Source organism: Thalassophryne amazonica, chromosome 15 (genome assembly GCF_902500255.1).
Source record: "Thalassophryne amazonica chromosome 15, fThaAma1.1, whole genome shotgun sequence".
NCBI classification, from domain to species: domain Eukaryota; kingdom Metazoa; phylum Chordata; class Actinopteri; order Batrachoidiformes; family Batrachoididae; genus Thalassophryne; species Thalassophryne amazonica.
Window position 1 is genome coordinate 81,243,516 of NC_047117.1, and position 25,335 is coordinate 81,268,850.

The window sequence follows — 25,335 nt, forward strand, 5'->3', positions numbered from 1 at the left end:
GGGTGAAAAAGGGGCAGCATAAGCCTGCAGGGCTGTCTGAGGTATGAAATGAATTCATTGGTGTTGTTGCTTTCAAGAAGAATGTGCAGATGTAGCCACAGTGGGAGACCTACTTTGTGTGCTGTGCTCTTGCTCCATGCCCCCCAAGAGGATTTTGTTTTGGAAAAATTTCTTTAATGTATGAATTTGGGGATGGAAGGAGAGGGCAGGATTTCTAAAATGGTATATCTACGGCAGACTCTTAACTTTTCGCTGCCTTTGTCTGCATAAGTAATGAAAAATGAATTTATTAATTTGTAATTGCCTGTGCTGGTAGCAACGTAGGAGCTGGGCAGCTAAAATGTAGATGCATGGGTGAGTGAGTGAGTCCATCCCAGCCAGCTTGTGCAGACAATACATCAATCTATAATCTTTGAAAAAGAACATATAACATATATTAAGAGAACATATAATGAGACCAATCTGGATTGTAGTTGGTGAACTTTGATGCAACAAGTTGATCAAAAAAAGCAACTTTATCTCTATAATATTCCATATTACAGAGATAAAGCTGATCGTACATCTGCTAGGGATGCATTATCCACAATTTTTCACTTCCGATCCGATCCCAATACCTGAATTTGGATATCTGCCAATACCGATATTTTTCAGATCTGATACCAGATCTCTGTTTGCTTTAATATTATTATTATCATTATTGTTCATTTCATATGAGGATTTTCTTAAAAAGGAGACCTGAACTTGAGCTACAATTTGCCAGAAGGTGTATGTAAGATGAAAGCCTAGATTTGATGTTTTGGTGAAAGAATTAAGTACTTTTATTTTTGTATAGACATTTATAGCCTTATTTTAATACACTTAAAGAGAAAATACATCTCTCTCTCTCTCTCTCTCTCTTTCTCTGCCTGTCTCTCTCCCTCCGTCTCTTTTTTCTACCTCTTGAAACAGCGGTTTTCATGCTGCGCAATCTTCAGACTTTTTGGAAAGACGAAGCCTTTCAACTGTAAAATAAATGTATCATCACCGACGCTCATTCGCAGGATTTTAATGGAGACTTTTTGCCTTTCAACGGACAGAATCTCTGTTCAGCTCCTCCTCAGCTGCACACTGAGCTGCCGTTTTACAGCCTCAGGACAGTGAAGTGGCTAACTTTTTAGCACACATTTTCAGCAACAGTTAGGTTAATTTTTCAGAAAATCCATGCTCGACAAACAGACAATTTGAACCCGTGAGCCAAGCAGAGATTTTCCGCTAGCCGCAGCTAGAACACTGCGGAAGAGAGCTCTCTCAAACAGCCCGGCTTCAAAAACCTCCCCTCTCCCCTCCTCCCGCTGGGCAGTAAATAAGCAGAGAGCAAACAACAGCAGTTGAGAGGATTCACAGTGGCTCACAGTGGGTTGGATCGGTATTTTCGATATGTGAATTACGTCGGTATCGAAACCCAGTACCGATCCGGGATCGAATCGGTCACATCCCTAGCATCTAGAAGCATCATGCTAGAAGCATGATGCCCACTATGTACTCAAATACGAGATAAAATACAAACTGGAAAGCAAACTGGAATTAAAGAATGAACAGAATGAGTGGCTGAGGATGGCATTAAAAGCTTTCATCGTTACCTGGAAATGTGTGATGTCAAAGACAAAATACTGCTGCTGTGGAACATTTCTAAACCTTTGCAGCAACCATATTTCAAATCATTGTTCAGGAATCTGTAAAGGAAGACGTTGCGTGCTTTGTGAAACGGGGCCTCATTTTATCTGCAACTATTAAACAAATGTCGAAATGTTCCAGCTGACTTCCACCCTCTGGTATTGAAAAATAATAAAATACAACTCAATGAATGGCTACAGTTAGTGCAGGATCTAGGCATGTACATGTGTATGAGCACAAGTGTGAGAAATCTGTGATTAGCTCTCTCTGCTGCAGTACAGGAGCTACAAAAATACTCTTTGTTCATGTCTGCATTTGACTGTCTGGCCATGCATCCGTGGGCTTCATTGCATAATTATAAGGTACTAAATCATTGCAGACACAATACATTTGGGATATATCGGTATCTCACAATCCTCAAATGTGAATTCGGTGGGCGCTGACCTTGATATTTTCTGAGACATATCTAGGTCCACACAGAGAAATGGGCATTTGTCATGCAATTAATCAACAAAAAATATTACAGATCCGAAATATAGGATATAATTTTATTTGAATTTAAAATCTATACAAACAGAGATGTATATACACATACAGTGAGGCAAATAAGTATTTGATTCACTATTGATTTTGCAACTTTTCCCACCTATAAAGAATGGAGAGGTCTATACTTTTTATCATAGATACACTTCAGCTGTGAGAGACAAACTCTAAAAAAAAAAAATCAGAAAATCACATTGTATGATTTTTAAATAATTAATGTGCTTTTTATTACATGAAATAAACATTTGCTCACTTACCAACCACCAAGAATTCTGTCTCTCACAGACCTGTTAGTTTTTCTTCAACAAGCCCTCCTATTCTGCACTCTTTACCTGTATTAATTGTGCCTGTTTGAATTCACTACCTGTATAAAAGACACCTGCCCACACACTCAATCAGTCAATCACATTCCAACCTGTCCACCATGGCTAAGAACAAAGAGCTGTCTAAGGACACCAGGGACAAAATTGTAGACCTGCACAGGGCAGGGATGAGCTACAGGACAACAGGCAAGCAGCTTGGTGAGAAGACAACAGTTATTAGAAAATGGAAGAAACACAAGATGACTGTCAATCTTCCTTGGTCTGGGACTCCATGCAATATCTCACCTCGTGGAGTAAGGATGATTCTTAGAATGCCCAAAACTACACGGGAGGAGCTGCTCAGTGACCTGAAGAGAGCTGGGACCACAGGCACAAGTATTTCATTTGTAACACGCTACGTGGCCGTCATGGTTTAAAATCCTGCAGGGCATCAAGGTCCCCCTGCTCAGGCCAGCACATGTCCTAGCCCGTTTGAAGTTCACTATCTGGATAATCCAGAGGAGGCATGGGCGAAGGTCATGTGGTCAGATGAGACCAATATGGTGCCAGGGCAACTAAGAAGTGACTCTGTGAGAAGCATTTCATGGCCCTGGAGTGACCTAGCCAGTCTCCAGACCTGACTGGACCAAAATCCCTGCTGCAGTGTGCAAAATTGGTCAAGAACTACAGGAAACATTTGACCTCTGTAATTGCAAACAATGGTTTCTGTACCAAATATTAAAGTCTGTTTTTCTGTTATCAAATAGAATTTATTTCATGCAATAACATGCAAACTAATTATTTAAAAATCATACAATGTGATTTTCTGAATTTTTTTTAATACACACACAGAGTCCAAATTATACATACTGGTTCAAATACAGTGCATCTGGAACGTATTCACAGCCACAAAAAAAAAAAAAACTTTTTTCACATTGTCCTTATGGGGTATTGTGTGTAGAATTTTGAGGGGAAAACTGAATTTCATTCAGTTTGGAATAAGGCTGAAACACAATAAAATATGGAAAAAGTAAAGTGCTGTGGATAGTTTTGTGTGTGCGTGTGTGCGCTGGAATTTGACCGACACCTGCTGCGAGAGGATCAATGGGTTCACACAGCGCACACTCTGTCGTTCAGCCACTGGTGTGCACAAATAGTTGTAGCAACAGGTGTACGAGGCTTTCAAGGCAGGGACGATTTTACACATTTTGCACATGATTCATGCTTCATGCGCACTTTGTGCGCACTTCGATCAAACTTCGCACTGTATTTGAAGGGGCCCTTAACGAAGTAGTAGATTGAAAGTTCTGTTAATCTATATATTAAAAACCACGTGGCCTCTGTGTACGTGTATGCGTGCATATGGCTTCAGTCAAAGAGACACTGGGGAGAGCCGACATTTGGCATTTGGTATTCTTACGTATTTTAGGTCAAAGATGAACGCTGCCAAAACAGAACGTTGATACGACTAATATTTTTTGCACAAATTCTGGATATTATGTAACATCAGTGAACATTGGACGTTGATAAGTACATTCTGGACTCGCATGCTATTCCAAATCATTATAGAATCTTTGCATAATTTATTACCACCTACCTATTTTATAAACGCTACCTAATCTAGAACCCGTGGATCCCAACAGGCAACGTGCTAGTACAGCCTAAACTGTTAAATTTCACTTTTTGAAAACACTGAACAAGATTCAGGCAACAGTTTTCCATGCTGCTTTCTATTAAAGTCAACTATTTCAGGATAAGCGTGTGATGTAATATTTTAAAAACTGAATATGTTAGGATTTAGGATTTTTGGAAAGGACATGAAGTTTTGTTTTTAGTGTGTATATGTAAGGATTAAACAAGGATTAAACACGATGCGAAGCGGAGTGGTGTTACTCCGCAAAATGCATTCAAACTGTATAATGCCCGGCTTCGAGTTGTTTAATCCGCTTATACCATGGTCCCACACAGTGAGCTAACACACAAATATTTATTAAAGTTAACAGAACTTGATAAAAATGTGTGAGTATTTGGGACTGTTTTATGCCAGTCTCGAGATATTTTCATCCTTGGCAACCATTGTCAAGACGAATGGAATGCTTGATTATAACAGATTTTATTCACCGTAGACTTGGCCAACACACAAATGCAACAGGAAGCGTAAAATTCTCTCAAAATGCTATTGAGTTCAGCTGCTGATAAATCTAATTTGGTGCTTCTTCCCTTTTCCTTCAGAAAATCTTTTAAAATTGTGACTGCCCATTTTGTTACTTTTATTGTGTTCTCTTCTTCTTTCCCATCTTCAGTCTTGTGCAGTTTGTCCGATGTTAAATCTTTATGCCGTTGCTTTTGCTGTTCTTTTCGTTTGCGCTTCCCATTCCTCAAACATTTTATTTTGGCCAAAAATATTAAAATTCGCTTGGAAATCCATGTTTTAACACATTTCTGTCATTCACCTGTCAAAACACAGCTGATCTGCGCCAACTGATTTGCACATTGCTATGGTGACAACCACAGCGGAGTGATATCACAGAGACTTAACTCGCCGAACTACGTGTTCATATACACGAAAATAATGCGCGCCAGTTAAGCCGTGGTCACAACCCGCCGTACTTGCACGTGCGTGCAGTCTACTTGCAAAAACGTGGGCTAAATTTGGAGATCCGTATTTCGTAAGTACTGCCTCAGTACGAATTTAGGAGCACGCAGACACACGCAGACACGCCGTAGAGGTTTTAGTGCATGCAGAACTTTCGCTGCGGTCAGGCTGCGAATTCACCAGCAGTACAGATGGCGCACGTTGTGAGTACTGCCTCACTACAGATTCAAAGCAGCACATTTTCATTCAATTACTATTGAATTAACCAAATCCGTACGTAGGCAGTACGGATTACGGCACTCACCACATACTATGGAGGCCGACAGACTTGCATGCACAACGCAGCTTCTCACTTGAACTTGGACTTTATTTCCAAACATCAGCAACACACACTCCACAGCTTCAGTCTGTTAACTAGCTGTAACTTTTCGAGGCAAGTAAACACTTGTACAACTGACCGCTGCAGGCTGGACATGCTCATGCATCGCCGACGCCGAAAAACACCTGCCGCTCCGGTACCGCTCATAAAAAAGAAAAGCTGACCCCACACACACACACTGCTTTATTGTCAACTCTCTTTATCGTTAACACTCCTAAAGACGTGCGTTGAACGTACTCCCTCCCTCCTCTTGCTACTGCCTCCGTACGTTTTCACAAAAACGTAGTGGCCGTGGCATCCGCAGAAAACGTACGGCGAAAAAAAAAAACGCACGGTGGGTTGTGACCGAGGCTTTAGACATGGAATTCTCACTGACCATGGTATAAATATATATAAGCAGTTTGAGGATTAGTTCTGATGTTGTGCAGCATCAGTGAAACCTGCTTTGATTCAATTTCGAACTTGAGCCTCATGTTATGTCAAATGCCTTTCAGGTTTTGTCATCTCCAGCCACGGTGCAGAGGACCGGGAGAGATGGGGAGGGCGGAGGCTGCTCCAGGAATCAGACAACAGCAGTATGGAGGAAGAGGAGGAGAGCGAAGAATCAAAGAACTGCACAGCTCCAGGTAAGACACAATGAAAGAACAAGGACGTCAGTGCATTCTGCCTCCCTTCCCCTCTACAACAGAACAGGAGAAATGAGCTAACTCGCCTGTTCTGTCTTTCTTCCTTGCTGGTCCCCGTCTGGTAACCCAGATTGTGAGGTCAGATAATTTCCCATGAGCACAGGCGACAGCAGGCGGTGACATTTTGGCTGCCTCAGCGGTTTTCACCTGGTCTCCACTTTTTTTTTTAAGATACTGGGAGTTTCATTTCATTTCCTCTCACGCACACCTCTCCATTATATTTTCCCATTCTGGCAACCTTTTAGGAATATAATTGTTTCCATGGCAACCTTAAAATATTCTTAACAGATGATGTTTGAGGCAATCTAGGGTAGTGCACAGCAATGCTTTTGTAGCATTTTTACATCATATAACCCACACACTGTACTGTAACTTTGCCCATTTTCTCATTGGACAATTCCTTATGCATGCATGGACTCTCATCATCAACTGTATGTTGCTATTTTTTGGAGTTAAATTGAAAGATTTCACAGAAAGCGCAAAAGGCAGACAGATAAGAGTTGTAAAGTAGTGTCTGTTTACCTTTAACAGGACACGACTCTTCTCCTTTTCGAGGGAGGAGCCTTCCTCTTGTGAGCTCATTAAGCAAAATGGCCGTCATCAATCTCTTTTGTCACCCCCCCCCAAGGTTGCTTGGTCAGCTATACAAGGATGCAAGATCAAAGTTCACTTTATTGTGCCTGTTTTCAGTAGCTGTGCTTTGCTCTTGAGCTAAATTTGAAGCACACACCTCTGTGGCATCAGCCCCAGCTGCCCTCTTGAGGACTGCAAGGTTATTACTAAATAACTTCTTTCTGTGGTTTTGAGTTCAGTGGCAGCTGCAGTTTTTTTTGTTGTTGTTGTTTTTGGTTGGTCCTGTTGATTGTTTTGTTGTGGGGTAGCATATGTTGTATTATGCAAATCAATAAATATGCAGTTTAAAATAATTTCAAGTCCATACTACATACATGTTTTTAATTAGTCAAGCCCCTAGAGGGGTTTGTGTGTGTGTGTGTGTGTGTGTGTGTGTGTGTGTGTGTGTGTGTGTGTGTGTGTGTGTGTGTGTGTGTGTGTGTGTGTGTGTGTGTTCACAGACGAATATCTAAGGGACCATGACTTCCAAATGATGACATCTTGACATGACTTTAATATGAAGGTCAAGGTCATTCAAGATCACTTAAGGGTCTAGAAATCACATTTTTCACAATATCTTCTAAACTAAAAGCACTACAAGAAGGATTTCAAGTGCATATGAATCATAAAACACAACATCTGCTGATTTATACTTGGGTCATGATGATGTCACCAAATGAAATCATTCATTCATTTTCTGTATCTGCTTTTTCCAATTAAGGGTCACTCAGGGCTGGCTGGAACCTGTGCCAGAGATCATTGGGGTAGAGGCAGGGTACAACCTGGGCAGGTCACCATTCTGTCCCAGGGTCACATACAGAGAGCCAAATGATGTCATGTGACTATGAATTATCTGAATGCTTGTTCCCACAGACAATACACAACAGACAGCATGAATAAATGCACTTTTTGCTTAAAAACCCTAATATCCTTAGCTCATTTTTGCATTTTACACATACATATTTCTATTGTGTTAAAAGGAGAGTTTTCATGATAAGTCATAAACATATGTCTTTTCATGTTTCTATGATTGTTTATATAATAATATTTGGCCTGTTCTCTTTTTGTAACACTTGAAAAAAATCAGCATAGTAGTAACATATCTTAAAAACTAGAGCCAGTCGGCATTTTCATTCTCAGTAGCCCAAATTAGTAACGTTTGATTATATTTATTTCAGAAGCATTTCGACTGTAGACCAATGTTAGGGTTATGATGAGACACTCAGCTTACGAGACAAGACAATACACAATATTGGGTTCACAAGAATAAGATAATATCTTAGCACTATTTTTAAGAAAACTTCAGTGAAGAAATATATGACTGGAAAAAAATCGCTTTTTTTAATTGAAAATTGCTCTACTCTTCAAGACACCTTTTCACCTCCGCGAGAAATATTGTCACATTTTAATATTATATTTTTAATATTATGATATAACACCATCTCGTTACACCCCTAGTTGCTATAGAAACTGGGAGTGCTATAGGACCTGACAGTCAGAGAATATGAGAAATTATGTTGAAAACAGGACTTTGAGTGGCAAATGACTTTTTTGGTGAATGGTTGCAGCCCTGTAAAGCCCCACCTTAGAACCATCTATCTGTTCGTGCTACTAGACACAAATAACTAGGCTCATACAGGGTTTGTGCATTCATTTTTTAAAGCACAAACATAGTGATTGCAAAGGAAATCACTATTATGTTTCATATTTCATAAAATAAACTCCAGACTTGTATATGCCCGTGAATCATACTTGCTCAGCCAAATGGGGTGCAGTACAATTAATCTTCTTTCAGTTGCTCCTGTAAGGGGTCACCACAGAAAATGATCCATCTCCATCTCGCTCTGGCCTCTGTATCATCTTCTGTCACACCAACCATCTGCATGTCCTGCTTAACTACATCCATCAACCTCTTCTTTAGCCTTCCTCTTTGACATGTGCTATCCCTCCAATATGCTCATTCCAAACCCTGTTTGACCGCATCACTCCCCAGGAAAGTCACAGCCTTTTCTTTTTTTGTTAGCGTCACATCTTAAAGCTATAGTAGTTCATAGCTGGTCTCACTACCATCTTGTCAGCTTTCCCTTTTACTGACCCATTTATTACAAATCGCTGCTGCTCTTCACCCAGTCCACTCTGCCATCACTCTCTTCTTCATCTTTCATCCACAACACCCCATTACTTTGAATCATTGACACCAAGTATTTCAACTTATTTACCCTCACCACCTCTAGGTTACTTCTCGCAACCATACCATACTATACTCTGTCACATGTATTCCATCTTGCTGAGATGGACTTTCATTCCCCTTCTCCAGGCTTGCCTTAGTCTGCTCCCTGCTCTCACTACAGATCACGATGTTATCTGTAAATGTCACAGGCCATGGAGACTTCTGTCTGATCTTGCCCTTCAAACTGTCTCATCACATTGCAAACAACAAAGGCCTCAGAGTTGATCCTTGATATAATCCCTCATTCACCTACCACAAATCTCACCATTGTCATTCTGTCCTCAGACATACCCTGCACCACCCTCACATACTTAATTTCCTCTTTCAATACAACAACTCTTGTCTTAGCACCCTAACATAAGCTTTCTCTTGCAGCATAATTAACTTTGTTAATTATTATTCTACTGTACTCCTTACACCAGTTAAAAACTGTTTTATGTTGACTGTTTTTTTGTTTTTTTTTTTGCAGTTGTTGTGCTTTGGAAATTAGTTACCTGTGATGTGTCATATTAGTTACCGTAATTTCCAGAATATAGAGCGCACCTGAATATAAGCCGCACCCACCAATTTTAAAAATTAAAATTAAATCAAATTAAAAAGAAATTGTAAATAAATAGGCCACAATTGTTTATAGGCCGCGGGTCTCCACGTTGTAACGTGAGATATTTACACAGAAAGATTTTTTAACTTTTAATTAAATATGTACGTCTGTGATCAATGACACATTAAGGCGCCGTGACTTTTTCAACTTGTAGCGCAAAGACAGAGACACGGTGGGGGGGCGGTGCTCCGCTGACTGATCTGATGGAGGCGCAACTGTAGTGCAAAGTGCCAGAGGGACTGGAATTAAAGTATTTTCAGACGTCGTTTTTTTCAGGACGTTTTGATGAATCCACTAAAACTAACAGGTAAGACTTTATATTTATTGTGTGTGTGAATTTACGCCGCATGAGGACGCAGCTTTCAGACAATTAATGGAAAGCATCAATTGACATATTTCGACTTATGAGAAAGCCTATAAAAATCCATAAATTAGCTGCATCATTGTTTAAGCCGCAGTGTTCAAAGCATGTGGAAAAAAAGCAGTGGCTTATAGTCCAGAAATTACAGTATTTGCCTATTTTGGGCTGAAATATCAGAATAACCAGTGTGTTCCTTTGACTGCTTAACCTTTAGTCCTGCACTTGAGATGTACTACCATTAATATCATAGATGATTCGTTCTGCAGACTGATAAAGGGAGCTGCTGGAGCCACAGAATGAGCTGTCTACAAGTTCAGGGATTTAAACTACCTTTGGTAAACAAATGCCTAAACATTCACTGTCCACTAGTTACGCACTTCAGCCAAGCTGTTTCTGACCTTAGAGCAGGTAATTTTAATATGTACAGACATGGAATTGTAGGACTTTCTAAAGGAAAATACAGAGTTTGCCCACTTTGACCTCCTTTAATGATTATGCGATGGATACGGTATTAACATGCATGGACGTCTGGACGCAGTAGCTCCCTTCACCGCTGGTGGTAGTTGAACTCCTTATTGCATTTCTATCAGAGAAAGTGGGGGAAATTGTGAATGTACACGTTTACCAGCCACATGATGAAAAGAAGGCTGACTGATGAGGAAATATCCCAACATGAGCTCTGTGTTGTGGGAGGATGCAGCAGTGCAGAGGCCATTACAGATTGTTGCCTGAAATTAGATGTCTGCTGATAAAGTGTTAGAAAGACAAGTGAGACAAAATCCTCAGTGATTCATTTCCTCTTTTAGCCACACATGAAATAAAGCATCATACCAGCTATTACTTTTTTTTTTTCTTTGCTTGTGAAGACCCTGCTGTTTCTTGTGATTCTGGATGCACTCCGTCCACACGTCTTCTTCTCCACAGCTGCGGGTGTTTTTTTAGTGCTTGTGAATGGTTACATCTCAGGAGGCTGTTGGGTAGGGCTGAAACGATTCATCGAGTAATTCGAATAATTCAATTACAAAAAATGTTCCAGGCAAATTCTTTGCCTCGAGGCGTCGTTTAAAGCTGTAGTACATACACCAGTCCTGTATGTGGCGCTGTAATGCTCCCACAAAAAACACAGAAGAAGACCATAGTGATAATCAATGTAGCAGGTGATGCTACAAGTCTGCAAAGCCACACACTGAGTAAAATAAAGCCTTTTAAGAGAAAGGGTCTGTGTGGATCGTCTGAAATGGACTTTTTAAAAAAAAAACACGTTTTGCTCCACTGGCCGTTCTCCACCTCCGCAGATGAAGCGAAAGGATGCGCACGTTAAATGAATCATGTTTAATGATAAAAAAAAAGCTTTAATTCAGATTTGGTTAGAGTTTTTATCAACAGGCAGCTTTGTGGAAACGCTGCAATCCACAGCCGTTTTTCTAAGGCTGTGTTATTCGTCAAGTATCCACAGAAAACAAAGAATTTGACTTTGGTTTGAGCTACACTGTACAGCATGTATAAATATACACTAAACACTGAATAAATCATAGTAATAAAAAGTGCAAATGAAATATGCAATAAGAAGGAAAAAAAGAATGCACTGTCCGCAGACTGAAGATTTCACAGACTGCCTGGGCTTATGGTTTGGCAAAGCTCTAAAACTCTTAATATGAAAACGTAAATAATAACCCGGCAAAACAGAGAGAGGGAACATCCTGAACTTAAAAATTTGCATGATGGCACAGCAACATTGTGCCACTGCTTAGGGAGAGCCCTGCCACTACTGACATTGTTTAAAAACTCAAAGGTACTTTTTATTCGATTACTCGATTAATCGATAAAATAATCGATAGAATATTCGATTCCAAAAATATTCAATAGCTGCATCCCTACTGTTGGGATAACTTGAATGCCTTCACTAATTTTTTCCTGAACTTGCACCTTCCTGATGTAGCTGAATCATCACATGGAGAACTTAATAAGACATAAACAGTGAATTCAGCTAAGTGCTTAATACCTCCACCAACCACAACAGGAGGGCAGAGGTTATGTGTTTGCCTGGCTGCACAGTGCAATGATTTCAATACAGTTTTGTGGAAGGATGGTTTGTGGGTCATGGAAAGGTTGAGGAAAGTTTCATGGCAACCTGAATCAGTCTCAAAATATTTCTTTTTATTAAGTTCTTATTTGTTTAGCACTGCGAGATAGGATTTTCTTTCACCCCACACGTTAAGAATCTCACCCTGCGATGTCACAAACAACTGACTGACCTCTTCTGTCCCCCTGTGAATAATCCTTGAACACTATCACCCTGATGCAGGCACACTTTCTAATTCATTTCTGGGTGCTTGTGTGATTCGGAATCATACAGCTAGAACACTCTGTCCTGTTCATGACCTTCCTTTCATCTTGATTATTATTTTTCTCCTTTGATGACTTGATGTTGACGTTTTGCTGTTGTACAGCTGCAACTAACAATTACTTTCACTAATATATACCTTTTTGGGGGGAGCAATAAAATGTCATAAATTTTCATACAAAATTCTGCCTGAAGATGAGGTGGGCAGATACATGAATACCAATGCTATGTTCATCTGAATACCCACCCCTGCATATTTTTCAATACATTTTCTGATTTCATCACAAATAACTCACCCACTTAGTGCCAGACGGTGCAAGATCCATTCTGCCTTGTGCGCACCTCTGCTACTTCAAACTCTCAAAATGATGTCATTGTCATGACATTTGGAAAAAAAAATAAAAACATTTTGTGCATAGCAAAATAATGAATTAATTTTAAAAAATATTTGCCATGTAAGACACCAGCTTATCGTGGGTCACTCAGTGCATTTACAGAACTTGGGAAAGATCAGGGCATACTGATGACATCGTTTAACCCAGAAGCAATGAGGAAAACCTTGTGTAAGCTCATTTTTTTGCTTTTTTACTGTGTTGGGGGGGGTCGCGGAATTAACTTAATTTAGAGTGGGAGTTCAATCAACTTTCATTAAAAGGGGGGATGGGCGGATGCTTTGGGTGTGCGTGTGTGTGTGTGTGGGGGGGGGGGGGGGGGGGGGGTGTTCCAACACATGAATATGGTAGTTTCCCTGTGCCAAGTTTCTTGCGTACTGGAAAGCTGAATGATTCTGGTGGAATTCTTGCCATAGTCCTTGAACTACTTGTTCTTGCTCCTGTCATACAAATAGACAAAGACTCCTCTGCATCCATTTCTTTCAGTCTCTCTCTGAAACACACACACACACACACACACACAAATAGAAGTGGCTGATTGGTTCCTGAGCAGCACTGTGTGCAGTGGCAGTGAACAGATAGTCTGTCTTCTCTGGTGTCTGCAGCAGTCTTACCCTGGAGAGTGTGCTCCTCCGTTATTAAAGATCCTCTCTCCTCAGCTCCGACGCAACACTCCATTTTAGGAAAAGAGGGTGGTATGACTTAATCAGGGCTTCCCTGTGAGAAATGTGGCGTATTGTACGGGCAGTGTGCACGCGTGCATGTGGATGGAAGTTGAAGCATTAGAAGGGCAATGATATTTGTAGAGCAGTCCCGATCAGTGTCAGGTTTCTGCACTGAGTAAGACTGCATGAGCAAGACTGTTCGACGTGTGCACGGCTGACAGTCGACATCACTGATCAGACCTTTAAAACCTGAGTATTGGCTGTTTATTAATGCAATGCAGAACTGGTCCAAGGACAGCCTGGAATGATTATCTTTGAGAAATCAATTCTTTGATTAGATCTGAGAGGGCCGCTGCCTCCTCAACGCTATGATAGCAGCATTAACAGCTGCAGATGGTGGGAAAGTTCTTTCATAGCTACCCAGTGTGCAGCTCGCCAAAGTCATTTTGTTGTATTATTATTGCATGAGCAGGGGCTGTGTGCCCAGTTGAATACAACCAATCCATCACATGAATTAGTTCATAGATTCCAAGATTCTTTACGTCACCTCTCACTATTTCTATGCCTGTCATCTGTATTTCTCTCCCAAATACTTTCTGTCACTCTTCTGCAGCCAAGTCATTCGTCCATCATTATGTCACCTGTTATTGCTGTTTTTCTGTTTTTGCATGCTTTGTGATTGTTATGGTTTCTCTGTTTTTCTTTTGTTTATTTTTTTTCTTCCTATTACTTCACACATACGGAGCAAATTCTTTCCAGTTATCCCGCTGGAATATGCAGCTTAGGTTGTTTTTGCCAGCAGCAAAAGTGGATCGATACACCTTTGAAGATTCAGCCTGCTGATAAAACTGTGAATGATGTTCAGGCTATTTCTTAAATGCTGTGAACATTCTGAAAAGCACCAGAGGGTATTTTATGCATTTAATGACTGACAGGTGATACTGCAAATGATAACATTTCAGTTAGACAGAGGACAGTCCGGTCCATAAGTATTTAGACAGTGACAATTTTTTTTTTTTTTTTTTGCCTTGCAAAACCACCACAGTGGACTTGAAATGAAACAGCAAAGATGTGCATAAACCATTTAGGAATTACAGACATTTTTATACACAGTCCCACCTTTGAACATGCACACAAGGTACATGTGACTGTGAACAACATGTACATAAACATCGTCTCATGACTTGTCTCACTGAGCACTTCTTAGGAATAATGTCTGTGCAGCTCATCATATTATAGGACTGGGATTATAACCAAAGCAGCATGAAGGGGCAGCATTTGCTGCAGGCGAGGTGGATGGAGCTCCAAACAGATGTGAAGTACACAAAAAACTTTCCATGCAAAGACCAAAACTGCCATAACTGTGACATGATTATGGTGTATTTACCATCACTGAACAAGAAAATCCACCACCGATAGAAGAAGACTGTGCAAATTATGTTTTTGTTTCTGCAGGATGTCTTCAAATTCTGTATGATGACAAAAGGCTCACCCAAGTGACAAAAGGAAACTGGAGGCTGTACCTCACTTCTTACCCATTAACCCCCCGATCCTTAGTGTTATAAACAGGCATAGGTAATAAAATAAATGAACAACGGCAATCCGAGATTTCTGACACCCACCAATATGGATCCAGATAACCTCCAAAATTCAGTGGAGTCTTCCAGGCCCTAATATCTATCTGTGGTGCAAATTTGGTGAGAATCCGTGAAGTAGTTTTGAAGTAAGCCTACAAAGCCTATATAAAGGCAAATCTTGATCCAAAATCTGGATCCGAATCACCTCCAAAATTTAATGGAATCTGCCATGCCCTAATATCTATTCGTGGTGCAAATTTGATGAGAATCTGCAAAGTAGTTTTCAAGAAATCCTTCAAAGCCTGCATAAAGGGAAATCTTGATCCAGCATGGGTGCAATTTGGTGGGGGATGGGGGGGGGGGACATGTCTCCCCCACCTTTTCACCCAGGGGGGACAGAATATGGTATGTTTTCCCCCCCACCTTCTGACATATATGTGTGTACTTGAAACATGCTATGCCAGTCTTATGTGCAAACCATGTCAGTCTTATGTGCTAAACCATGTCAGAATAGTATCTTTGTTTCTGCAAGTTTGTATTTTTAGCAGCACTGACTTGTTTACAACACCTGTTTCTTGTTTGTCACATTAGGAATTTTCTGGGACTGCATTTGCCCAGATTTGAAACCAAAAATAGTTGCCTCTAGGGACTAGTGTCTACACACAAGTATCAATGGACCATATGCTAATTTACTAAATTCTGAAAGTTATAAAAGGAAATCAGAAAAGCTATCTGGGACCTCAGAAAGCCCATCTGCAATTATTGCTTGATCTCCAAAATCAGTCTATGCAAATGAAATTATGTTTAGTATGATTGTTGTCAATAGTGCCACTTCATAAATTAAATTCATAAGTAATTTATCCTATACTTATGATCTGTTGTTTTTTTCAAACTTATGCAAAAACAAATCTTGAGGGAAAAAAATACAGTATGTGATAGTTAATAATTATTAAGAGCCTGTTCTTTCATATTTATGAATACATTTTACCACATTGCAGTTGTTTTTTTTAATGAAAACTCAACCTATCATTCTTTTTGAGTTCTACACATGTGGTGATACCTTATTTACACCAGGATGTTAATAAAATCAATGCTGGCGATTCTCAGAATAAAGTACTTATATCCACAGTTTCAAATTGCATAAGTCAAATGGTGACTTTATGTTCTTCTCAAAACATTAAAATTACTGTTCTGGATGCTCAGAATGCATCTGAGCTTAGAGAAGATCATACAACTTGCGCTGCAAAACACCCTCCTCATCAGCCGCCAACCGGGGATCATTCCACAGTTTCGGTGGCTACTGGTGGTACTGCCATCCCCGGCGCCACCAGCAACATGAAGCCACCGGAGGGTGTTTCTAGAGTTCATCAGCTGCGAAATTGCAGGGATATGATTTTCCAGTCCAGGTGGTGGGAGTAGGGAAATTATTTGGTGACAGTTCCAGATTTAGACCATATCCAGCTTGAGGATTGTTCAGCGGCTATCTGTAGGCATTTAGTTGCACCTCGTATTTTTCGGTTGACGAGGCCTAGTCGAGAAAGGAGGGACATTGTGGATCGTCCTATGAAGCCGCGGCAGCCAATTTCAATTGGTAGCCCAGCCTCTATCTTCACAGTCCGCCTGCAGTGATTCGTAGCGGGCTTTTTTCCATTCGTACGCGTCCTCCATGTTCTCCTCCCATGGGACGGTAAGTTCTACAAGGTGCACTTGCCGGCTTGTATCCGACCACATTACGAGGTTGGGTCGCTCGTTGGTGTTAGCGATGTGGATTGGAAATTTCAGTGCTACACTGAGGTCAGCAGAGACTTTCCAATCATGTGCACTGCTGAGGAGCTTCGAGCGCATTGCCTTTCGCAATTGCTGTGACGGGCATATGCCCTCCTTGCAGAAGGCCATGTAGAGTTTAGGATCTTTGATCGGTTCCCTGTTGATGGAGGTCAGTGGTCATGGGACCAATAAAATGCCATATTCTTCACGTGAGCATTTAATGAGTTCCATCAAGTATCATTTATATTAAGCATTGGGCCAAAATCTTGACCTTTTGTTTTTATTTTGTTTTTTTACATCTTTCTCTTCATCAAATATCTTTGTCCTTATTGAGACTACAAACAATCTACCAACTTTGGTCCAAACTGCATGTGTTGCGTGTCTGTGTGATGCTGCAAACATACAGACACATACATACAAACATACACACATCAGGCATTGACATTAAGCTTTTTACTCGTAGTGTACTTGTCCATAGGACAAGTAACCCTGGCAGTTTACTTGTCCTATAGGAAAAGCTGGTTGTCCGGACAACCTGTGAGTGAGATTCAAATTAAATATTTATCACATCTACTTTGCTGTGACATATCACTTGAAAAAGTTTATACTGTCACTCTCCTGTGTGGGTGGTAAAATTTTGCAGTTTTATTTCAGATGTGGCAACCCCGAGTACAAAACAAGTGAGCAGCCAAGGGGAGTTACTATTTCAGATGTGGCAACAGAAACAGTTCATCTGTGGTAATACAGGGAGGTACTTATTGCCTTAATCCAAATAAAAAAATAAATAAGTCACTAAAAGACACAAAACATAAATAATGCATGGTCTGTGGTCTTGTAGTTTTTCAAAATGTGGTGGTGATGGACACATAATGATCCTGGTATTTGTCTTCTATTTCTGTGACTGCAGACTGTATGAAACCAACATATTTCATGTTTTGTTCGATCAGTTTTATTTTTATTTATTTTTTGTTCATATATATCCATTCCTACAATTGAGGCCTGCAGCAGTTTATTGTTAATGGAAGAATTAGTTAATAATATTTACAGCCAGTTTTCTAGGGAAATGTCAGAGGATGGATACATGAACATTTCCAACTCACTGAATATTTCTTAGACTTTATTTACATCAATCAGAAATACAAACAGTGTGGTACTTTATGGTAAGTCTGTCAGGTTGGCAGTTCTCAAAAACTAAATGTCCATGCTGGAAGAAGACAAGTGAGGGAAGCCACCAAGACACAACTCTGGAAGAATGTTTGGCTTCTGTGGGTGTGAGTGGAGAAACTGGGAATAAAACATTTTTATTTTCATCTTCATTTTACATACAGTCCCTACTTTTTTCATTTGTGGTTGTTTCTGTTCCATTTCTGAAATTAAAGAACTGCTATAAGGAAAAGTGTTAACATTTTGTTGTTTTTAAAAACTTTTTAGTAGAACAAACACAAGAAGGAAAAAAATACACAAACGTGCAGGAAAAACTGAACAGTGCAGACTGATTTGACTCATGATTTTTGAAAATAATAAGCAGTAACTTACTTTGAAATAAATGAAACTCAGAGCTGCAGCCTAATAATTTTGAAAAATGAAAATCAGCAGCTTGTATTTTTATTCTGAGTTCATTTCCTCTTTTCTTCTCCTCCTCGTCACGTTTTGTGCTTGAACATTAAACAACTACATTAAGCCATCTAAAGTAAATATCTTTATAAAATAAAGTTAAAGTTCAGAGTTCTCAGCTGCTTTATGTGATTTCTGCTTCTGAACATCACTGCAGTTTCCCCACATCAGGTTTTTTTAATCACACGTGTGTGTCCTTTTTATTCTGTTCATTCATATATTCTCATTTTAATTTATTTCATCTCATAATTTCAGCATAACTGTCACCGACACATGCACACGGTGTGAACAGGACGTACCGTCAGAACAGTTCAGCGCCACAGTTTAATTTTTCACTCTGCGCTCAGCCCCTATGCTATGATAAATAGCAAAGTTGACTCCCATCCCGTGGGATACCCGAAAAAAATGTCAGCCTCTACTACAAACACACGCTCCATACAGTGGTCTCGCGCACACATTGACATCATGTTTTCCGATTGTCCGCTGCGTGGAGAGTGGCGGGAAAAACCGAAGACTTTTGCGCGAGGTGAGAGACAAGACGTGACGTAAATAAGAAAACAAAAAGGCAGCGGTCAGGTATTTTGGTTCCGATTGATGAAAATAAAGAATTTGAACGTTTTAACCCCCCAAAAAATGCCACTTGTCCGGTCGGACAACGATTAGAGCATATTGCGTGTCCGATCACGTTTTACATTTGTCCCGGACAAGCGTTACCCTTACAGAAAAAATCTATAAGTAATTCTATAGGCATGACCAATAGGTTGCTATAGGCTAGGCTATAGAATTTCCGTGGACAAGCCTATAGAGAAACCTATAGGCCGCCATAGAGAAACCTATAAGTGCCTATAGGCAATTGGGACGTTTCACCTATAGGCCCTCTATAGGCAGTTCTATAGGATAGCTATAAAGGCCCGCAGGCCAACCCATAGGATCTCTATAAGAACCTATATGCCGGCCTATAGAATTTCTATCAGAACCTATAGGATCTTTGTAGGAGCTTATAGGCCAACCTATAGGATCTTTATAACAATCCATAGGCCAACCTATAGCATTTCTACCAGAACCTATAGACCAACCTATAGGATCTCTATAGGAACCTACAAGTCATAATGCCATAAAATATACAAAGGATAATGGGAACAATTAAACATTTAAATATAAAATTTATTTCACAAATACACAAACAATACACAAAAAGTGACAAAATTTAACTTTTTCTTGGATGAAATATTGAACATTAACTTTAGGGCAAGCCTTTAATCAGCGGTATCACACTTCTTCAGCAAGCGTTTGCCTTCGGTGTTGAAGAGGTGAGTGATGGCTGTTTTGACTGGTTGAACATCAGGAGAACGGGTCTGTTCTTTGATATTATCTGCATATGTAAAATAAATGAATAAATAAAATCTGTAATTTGTGGATGCAGCATACAGATAAAAGCAAAACCAACCAGCATAGCACAGCACAGCAATTAAAACAGTTATTCAAAAATAATTTTCCAAGAAATATTAGTTAAAAATTATACCACCAGTTCCCAAAGCTGGGGAAAAACATTACCATATTTCCTCTATTAGAAGCGCATGGGCTTACGTAAATAACGGGTGTTTTTATGGTCAAAATTAATAATATTTTAATATTTCTGTATCAAAAGAATTTAATTTTTGGTCTAGGTGCGCCTCTAATAGAGCAAATATATGTAAGGCATTGCATTAATAATGTTATTGTTATGCCAGTTAACTTACCAATTATGAACTCTACATCGGGCAGCTTCTTTTTGGCTCTCACATCTTTAAAAGCGTTGCTTTTCTTTCCAGTGAGGGAAGGTGATTGTAGCACTTCTGGTGTGAGAATCATCCAATCATCAGTAAATGAGACAAAGGAACACCTCCGTTTCGGCGTGTCAGAGGACAAGTTTGGACATGTCTATCTCGGCTTTCAATACTTACCAGTCCAGTAAGTATCAGTGAAATTGTGGAGAGCTGGACATGTCCAAACTTGTCCTCTGACACGCCGAAACGGTGTTCCTTTGTCTCACTTCCAAAGCGAATCGGTCGTGACGCGCGAAGCCTCTGCGCGGCTTTCCATGACAAAATCTCTTGCTAAAAGTGAAATCTGCCGGAAAATGGCTGATGTCCAGCTCTTGTGATAACCAGAGAAAGAGCACACGACGGTCTCGTATCCACAGAGCCATCAGCTCAGAAATGGTCCGGTGGCTTGTGCCGTGTCGTCGCAGCTCGGAGCGCGGTGCGCTGAGCGTCCTTAAAGGGGTCCTTAAAGCTGTACTACCAGACCTTATTCTCTGTGAAGCCCGTAAAATTTTCACCGAAAGCCAGATACATTTTTCAAATAGTTTCCAGGTGCCAGTCTCTAACAGCTTCTGAAAAAATTCTGATGGGAAAAAAAACCCCAAATCATGCCGCCATTTCCAGACAATGAAAATCCGATGACGGGGTGGGACCACTCCTTCCACAAGGCATGCTCACAGGCGAATGACGTCACTGACAGGCGTGGAAAAACTCACGCATGCGCACAAGGGTTCAAGCTTGTCTGACGTGAAAACATATGAATCAAATCCATATAGTTTAAAAAAATAAGAAGGTACGATACTTTATGGACAGACCTCGTATGTATGTATATATATATATATATATATATATATATATATATATATATATATATATATTTTTTTTTTTTTTTTTTTTTTTCTCGTTCCCGAAGCCATGCCCGGCTGCTCGGTGTCGTTGCGGAAACATGGTGAAAGAGCAGCGTCAGTGCTCGGCTGGGGGGGCAGAGGAACCGAACCACTTTGCGGAGTTGAACGGCGGAGGTGCAGCGTGTCGCTTTTATCCCGAACTGAGTTTTTCCTACTCATGAGCCCACGCATGCACTCGGAACTCCATTCTTGCTTCTTGTGTGATGTCCGAGGCGATCGCTGTTTAAAAGCTTTTTAACAACGTAACATAATACATACCTCTGTTTTACAATCTCTTCGTGGCCAACAATCCACTTCGCCTACTTCAACGGCATCTTCCTCAAAAATAAAAATAAAAGGAACAGATGAAAATAACGCTGTCCTTTTCCAAAAACAGCCTCGTTTTGAAATAGCGCGATCCTATGGGCGCGTGGCATCATGGGATATAACAACCTGTGACCCGGAGACAGATTCATGACTTACACGTGTTTATTTGTTCACATTGATCTAAGTTTTAGATGTTTTTATAAAGAAAACTGAAAGGTTAATTCTAGTTTAAATTTTAGTTTTATTTATTTTAAAAAATGTATTTATTGTGAATCATTGCGGGCGCTGTTCTGTTGTACGCATGCGCACATAACCAGATGGCCCCTCCTGGCCAACACTGCAGTCCAGTTGGTGGTGGTAATGCTCCGTATAAGGTGGTTGCCAACCGCCTTTAAACACAAAGACGACAACGAAGAAGAAGAAGAACAACAACAACAACCCGACGGCCATATTTGGGTTGACATGCTTCTACAACGTTACAGACAACATGGGATTAATCCCGATATCTCTCTTCCGAGACAAACAAGATGCAATCGACAAAAGAGAAGAATTGTAGGCGGTGAAACCATTGATCCCAACTCTTCACAGTCGGTTGCTCCCGTAAGTACAAAAGAGATCCGTTTTGCCTTATGTTTATTGTTTAGACTGGGTCACTAACAATCAGGTTGGGGGGGTGTACTCCAAAAGTATTGTAGCATTGCGGGGGGGGGGGGGGGGGCGTATTTAAAAAAAATAAGAGACTAACAGAGCGAGGCATGCGAAAATATTGATTTCTTTCACGAAGGAAAAACACATATAACATAAAGGCACACCATTCTAATCAAATTAAGGGCCAGACCATTTGATCATGAGGGTTCACAAAAAAGAAAACATCCATCCATCTTCTACCGCTTAGTCAAATCAAGGGTCCGCGGGGGGCTGGAGTCTATCCCAGCAGTCATAGGGCGTGAGGTGGGGTACACCCAGGACAGGATGCCAGTGTGTAGCAGGGCCACAAACAGACAAACAAACACAGACACACTCACACGCACACCTAAGGACAATTTTGTTAAAGATTCCAATCCACCTAACCCGCATGTCTTTGGATGTGGGAGGAAACCCACGCAAACACGGGGAGAACATGCAAACTCCACACAGAAAGGCCCCGGGAATTGAACCCACGACCTACTCGCTGTGAGGCAACAGTGCTAACCACTAAGCTACCGTGCCACCCAAAAGAAAACATAATATGGAGAAATAATCTTTAAAAAAAAATTATCGCAATAAAGCACTTAAAATAATTTGAAGTCTGACTGCCTTCGGCTTGCAGTATTTTTGTTTCAATTTTATCAGCACCGTATATGCTCTATTAGAAGTGCATGCACTTACATGACACACTTTTGGTAAAAATAAGACATTAACATTTCTGTATACAGTAAATGCAGTGTTTGGTTTAGGTGCACTTCTGATAGAGCAAATACGGTATTTGAAGTTTAAGATAAGTAGTTGTAGCGCCCTTTTAGTTTCACGCTATATTCTACATGGGTAATCTAGGGGGAATGCATTTTCTAGTACTGTTGTGTAGGGATTGCATCAGACAATACAATGCCAATGTTAAAAATATGACCTATTGTTACCATGAACATGTAGATATCACCTGAGCTTCGAAGAGAAAATACAATATCTGAGGAAAAGGGAATAAAAGTTGCATTTTGTATATAACAAATAATATAATAGCAAAATATTCAGTGTAAAACATAAAAAGGAATTTGGATTTATATGAAAAAAATTCCTTCCTTGACCACACCCCTCTCCCAAGAGCTAGTGATCCATTCCTAAGATAACAGATTTTTGTAGAAGAAGCATAATGTTTTTACATATGATCATAATATTTTTACATATGATCAGGATGTAGATATCAGAGTATGATATTGGCTTTTAAACATCAATCAAGATTAAAAATATTAAATGCCACTTCTGTGCATACTTGAAATTCATGTTGCTAAAGGTGCATGTATCCTATATTTTTTCCTAGGAGCATCCAAAGACTGACGAAGGAATTGATTGTAACCACTGTGGCACTGATGTTGAACAACCTGAAACTGACTTACCAATGAAGGAGCTGTGTTTCAGCATAGTAGTTCTCAAGATGGTGGGGTGGTTTTAGAACAGGATGATCTAGTGGACAATGGAACTGAGGGTGATGTTCACAATGAAGTAGACCAAGCAGATTCAGCAGACGTGGTATGGTGATGTTGGATCTGATCATAACATTGAAGATGATAACACTTGGCATATTGATGGCAACAACGAAGGCAAGGATGATTTGGGGCAAGAAGAGGGTGGAGACTCAGGACAAAATGAAGAAATGGATCAGGGGGATGATGAAGATTGGCATGACAATGGAGTTGACTCTGGAGGAGATGATGAAGACGATGATTTTCAGCATGGTGATGGGTAGGAAGGAGATGAACCAGATGATAATTACCGGGTAAGTCAGCATCATGAATGAGACCAATTTATGTACCATATTTCCTCTATTATAGAAATAAATAGAAGCACACTTAAACCAAACATTGCATTTATTGCATGTAGAAATGTTAACATATGACTTATTTTGACCATAAAATTGCTTCTGTCATTTACATAAGCACATGCCCTTCTAATAGAGCAAACATGGTGTTTGGTTTTTCTATGCACTGTAACCGTATGAATTGTCTACTCATTTCACAACCTTAACAAAAGAAAAACTACCGTATTTTCTGGACTATAAGTTGCACTTTTTTACATGTTTTGGCCGGGGGTGCGACCTATACTCCGGTGCGACTTATAAATGAAAAATATACCGGTAGGATCTCAATTAATTTACTGTAACAAAACAATTTTACGTGACAGAGTCGATCTATGTTTTAAAATGGCCACCGGAAAAGGAAATGCAATGCATCATGGGCACTGTAGTATGACGGCCATCCTATAGTTCACGCTGGTCGCGATAACCAATCAGAGAACAGAACTTTGGATGCGTATTCCTCACCTCACCCACAGCGTGTGAAGCTGATGAACTCGGTGCTTGCTGTTATTCTGGCTTGGCGAACAGAACAGCTTCAACCCTTGGATATCAATGTGAGCAGAGTGTTTAAGTTGACGCTGAGAGCTGCGTGGGAGCATTGGGTGAGCGACGGCGGAGGATTAGCGTGTGCACTTGAAAGGAGCTGGCGTCGATGATTGTGAAAAGCGTTTGAAGCAGACGAACATGGTGTTTATTCCGGGACGGCTAACAAGACAGCTTCAACCCTTGGATATCACTGTGAGCAGAGTTGACGCTGAGAGCTGCATGGGAGCACTGAGCGACGGCGGAGGATTAGCGTCTCCACTTAGAAGGAGCTGGATCGACACCGCTGGGTGGTCATGAGCTGCGCAGGTAGGCGCTGCATGGTTCGGCTCGCAATGTGGTCCGCAAAATACAAACATATCCGTAGGTAAAATGCAGCTCACGAGAGGGCACTCAAGGCTTGTGTAACTGTTCCTGCGACTTCTGACTACCATAGAAAAATAAAAATTTGAACGTTACTGATAACATAACAAGACAACGGAGAAGGCCCGAAAAAATGCCACCAAAAAGAAAATCATACTCTGCAGATTACAAGTTGCGACTGGTGAAATATGCATCCGAAAACGGTAGCCGTCACAATATTATCATCTGAACTTTTCATGTTAACATACCTGTATGTCCATGGGACTTATAGTCCAGTGGACCTTATTTATGGTTTATTTTTCTTTATAATGGATAAAGTGGCTGGTGCGACTTATACTCCGGTGCGACTTATTTATGGTTTGTTTTTCTTTATAATGGATAAAGTGGCTGGTGCGACTTATACTCCGGTGCGACTTATAGTCCGGAAAATACGGTAATTAAAATATTTTCTTACTTCAAACATACATGTACCATATTTCCTCTATTAGAAGTGCACCTTGGGCCAAAAATTTCACTCTTTGTATACAAGACTTTTAAAATATT

The 25,335-nt window shown here is 40.3% G+C and overlaps 1 protein-coding gene across 1 annotated transcript in view; it reads left to right on the forward strand.

The window, feature by feature from the left end:
- Positions 1-25,335, forward strand: part of LOC117525873 (sodium/potassium/calcium exchanger 3-like) — a 118,096-nt gene that overhangs the window by 18,413 nt on the left and 74,348 nt on the right. The window contains exon 2 of the mRNA XM_034187807.1: positions 5,968-6,099. Coding sequence (XP_034043698.1) covers positions 5,968-6,099 — 132 coding nt within the window. The remainder of the gene's footprint in view (positions 1-5,967; positions 6,100-25,335) is intronic.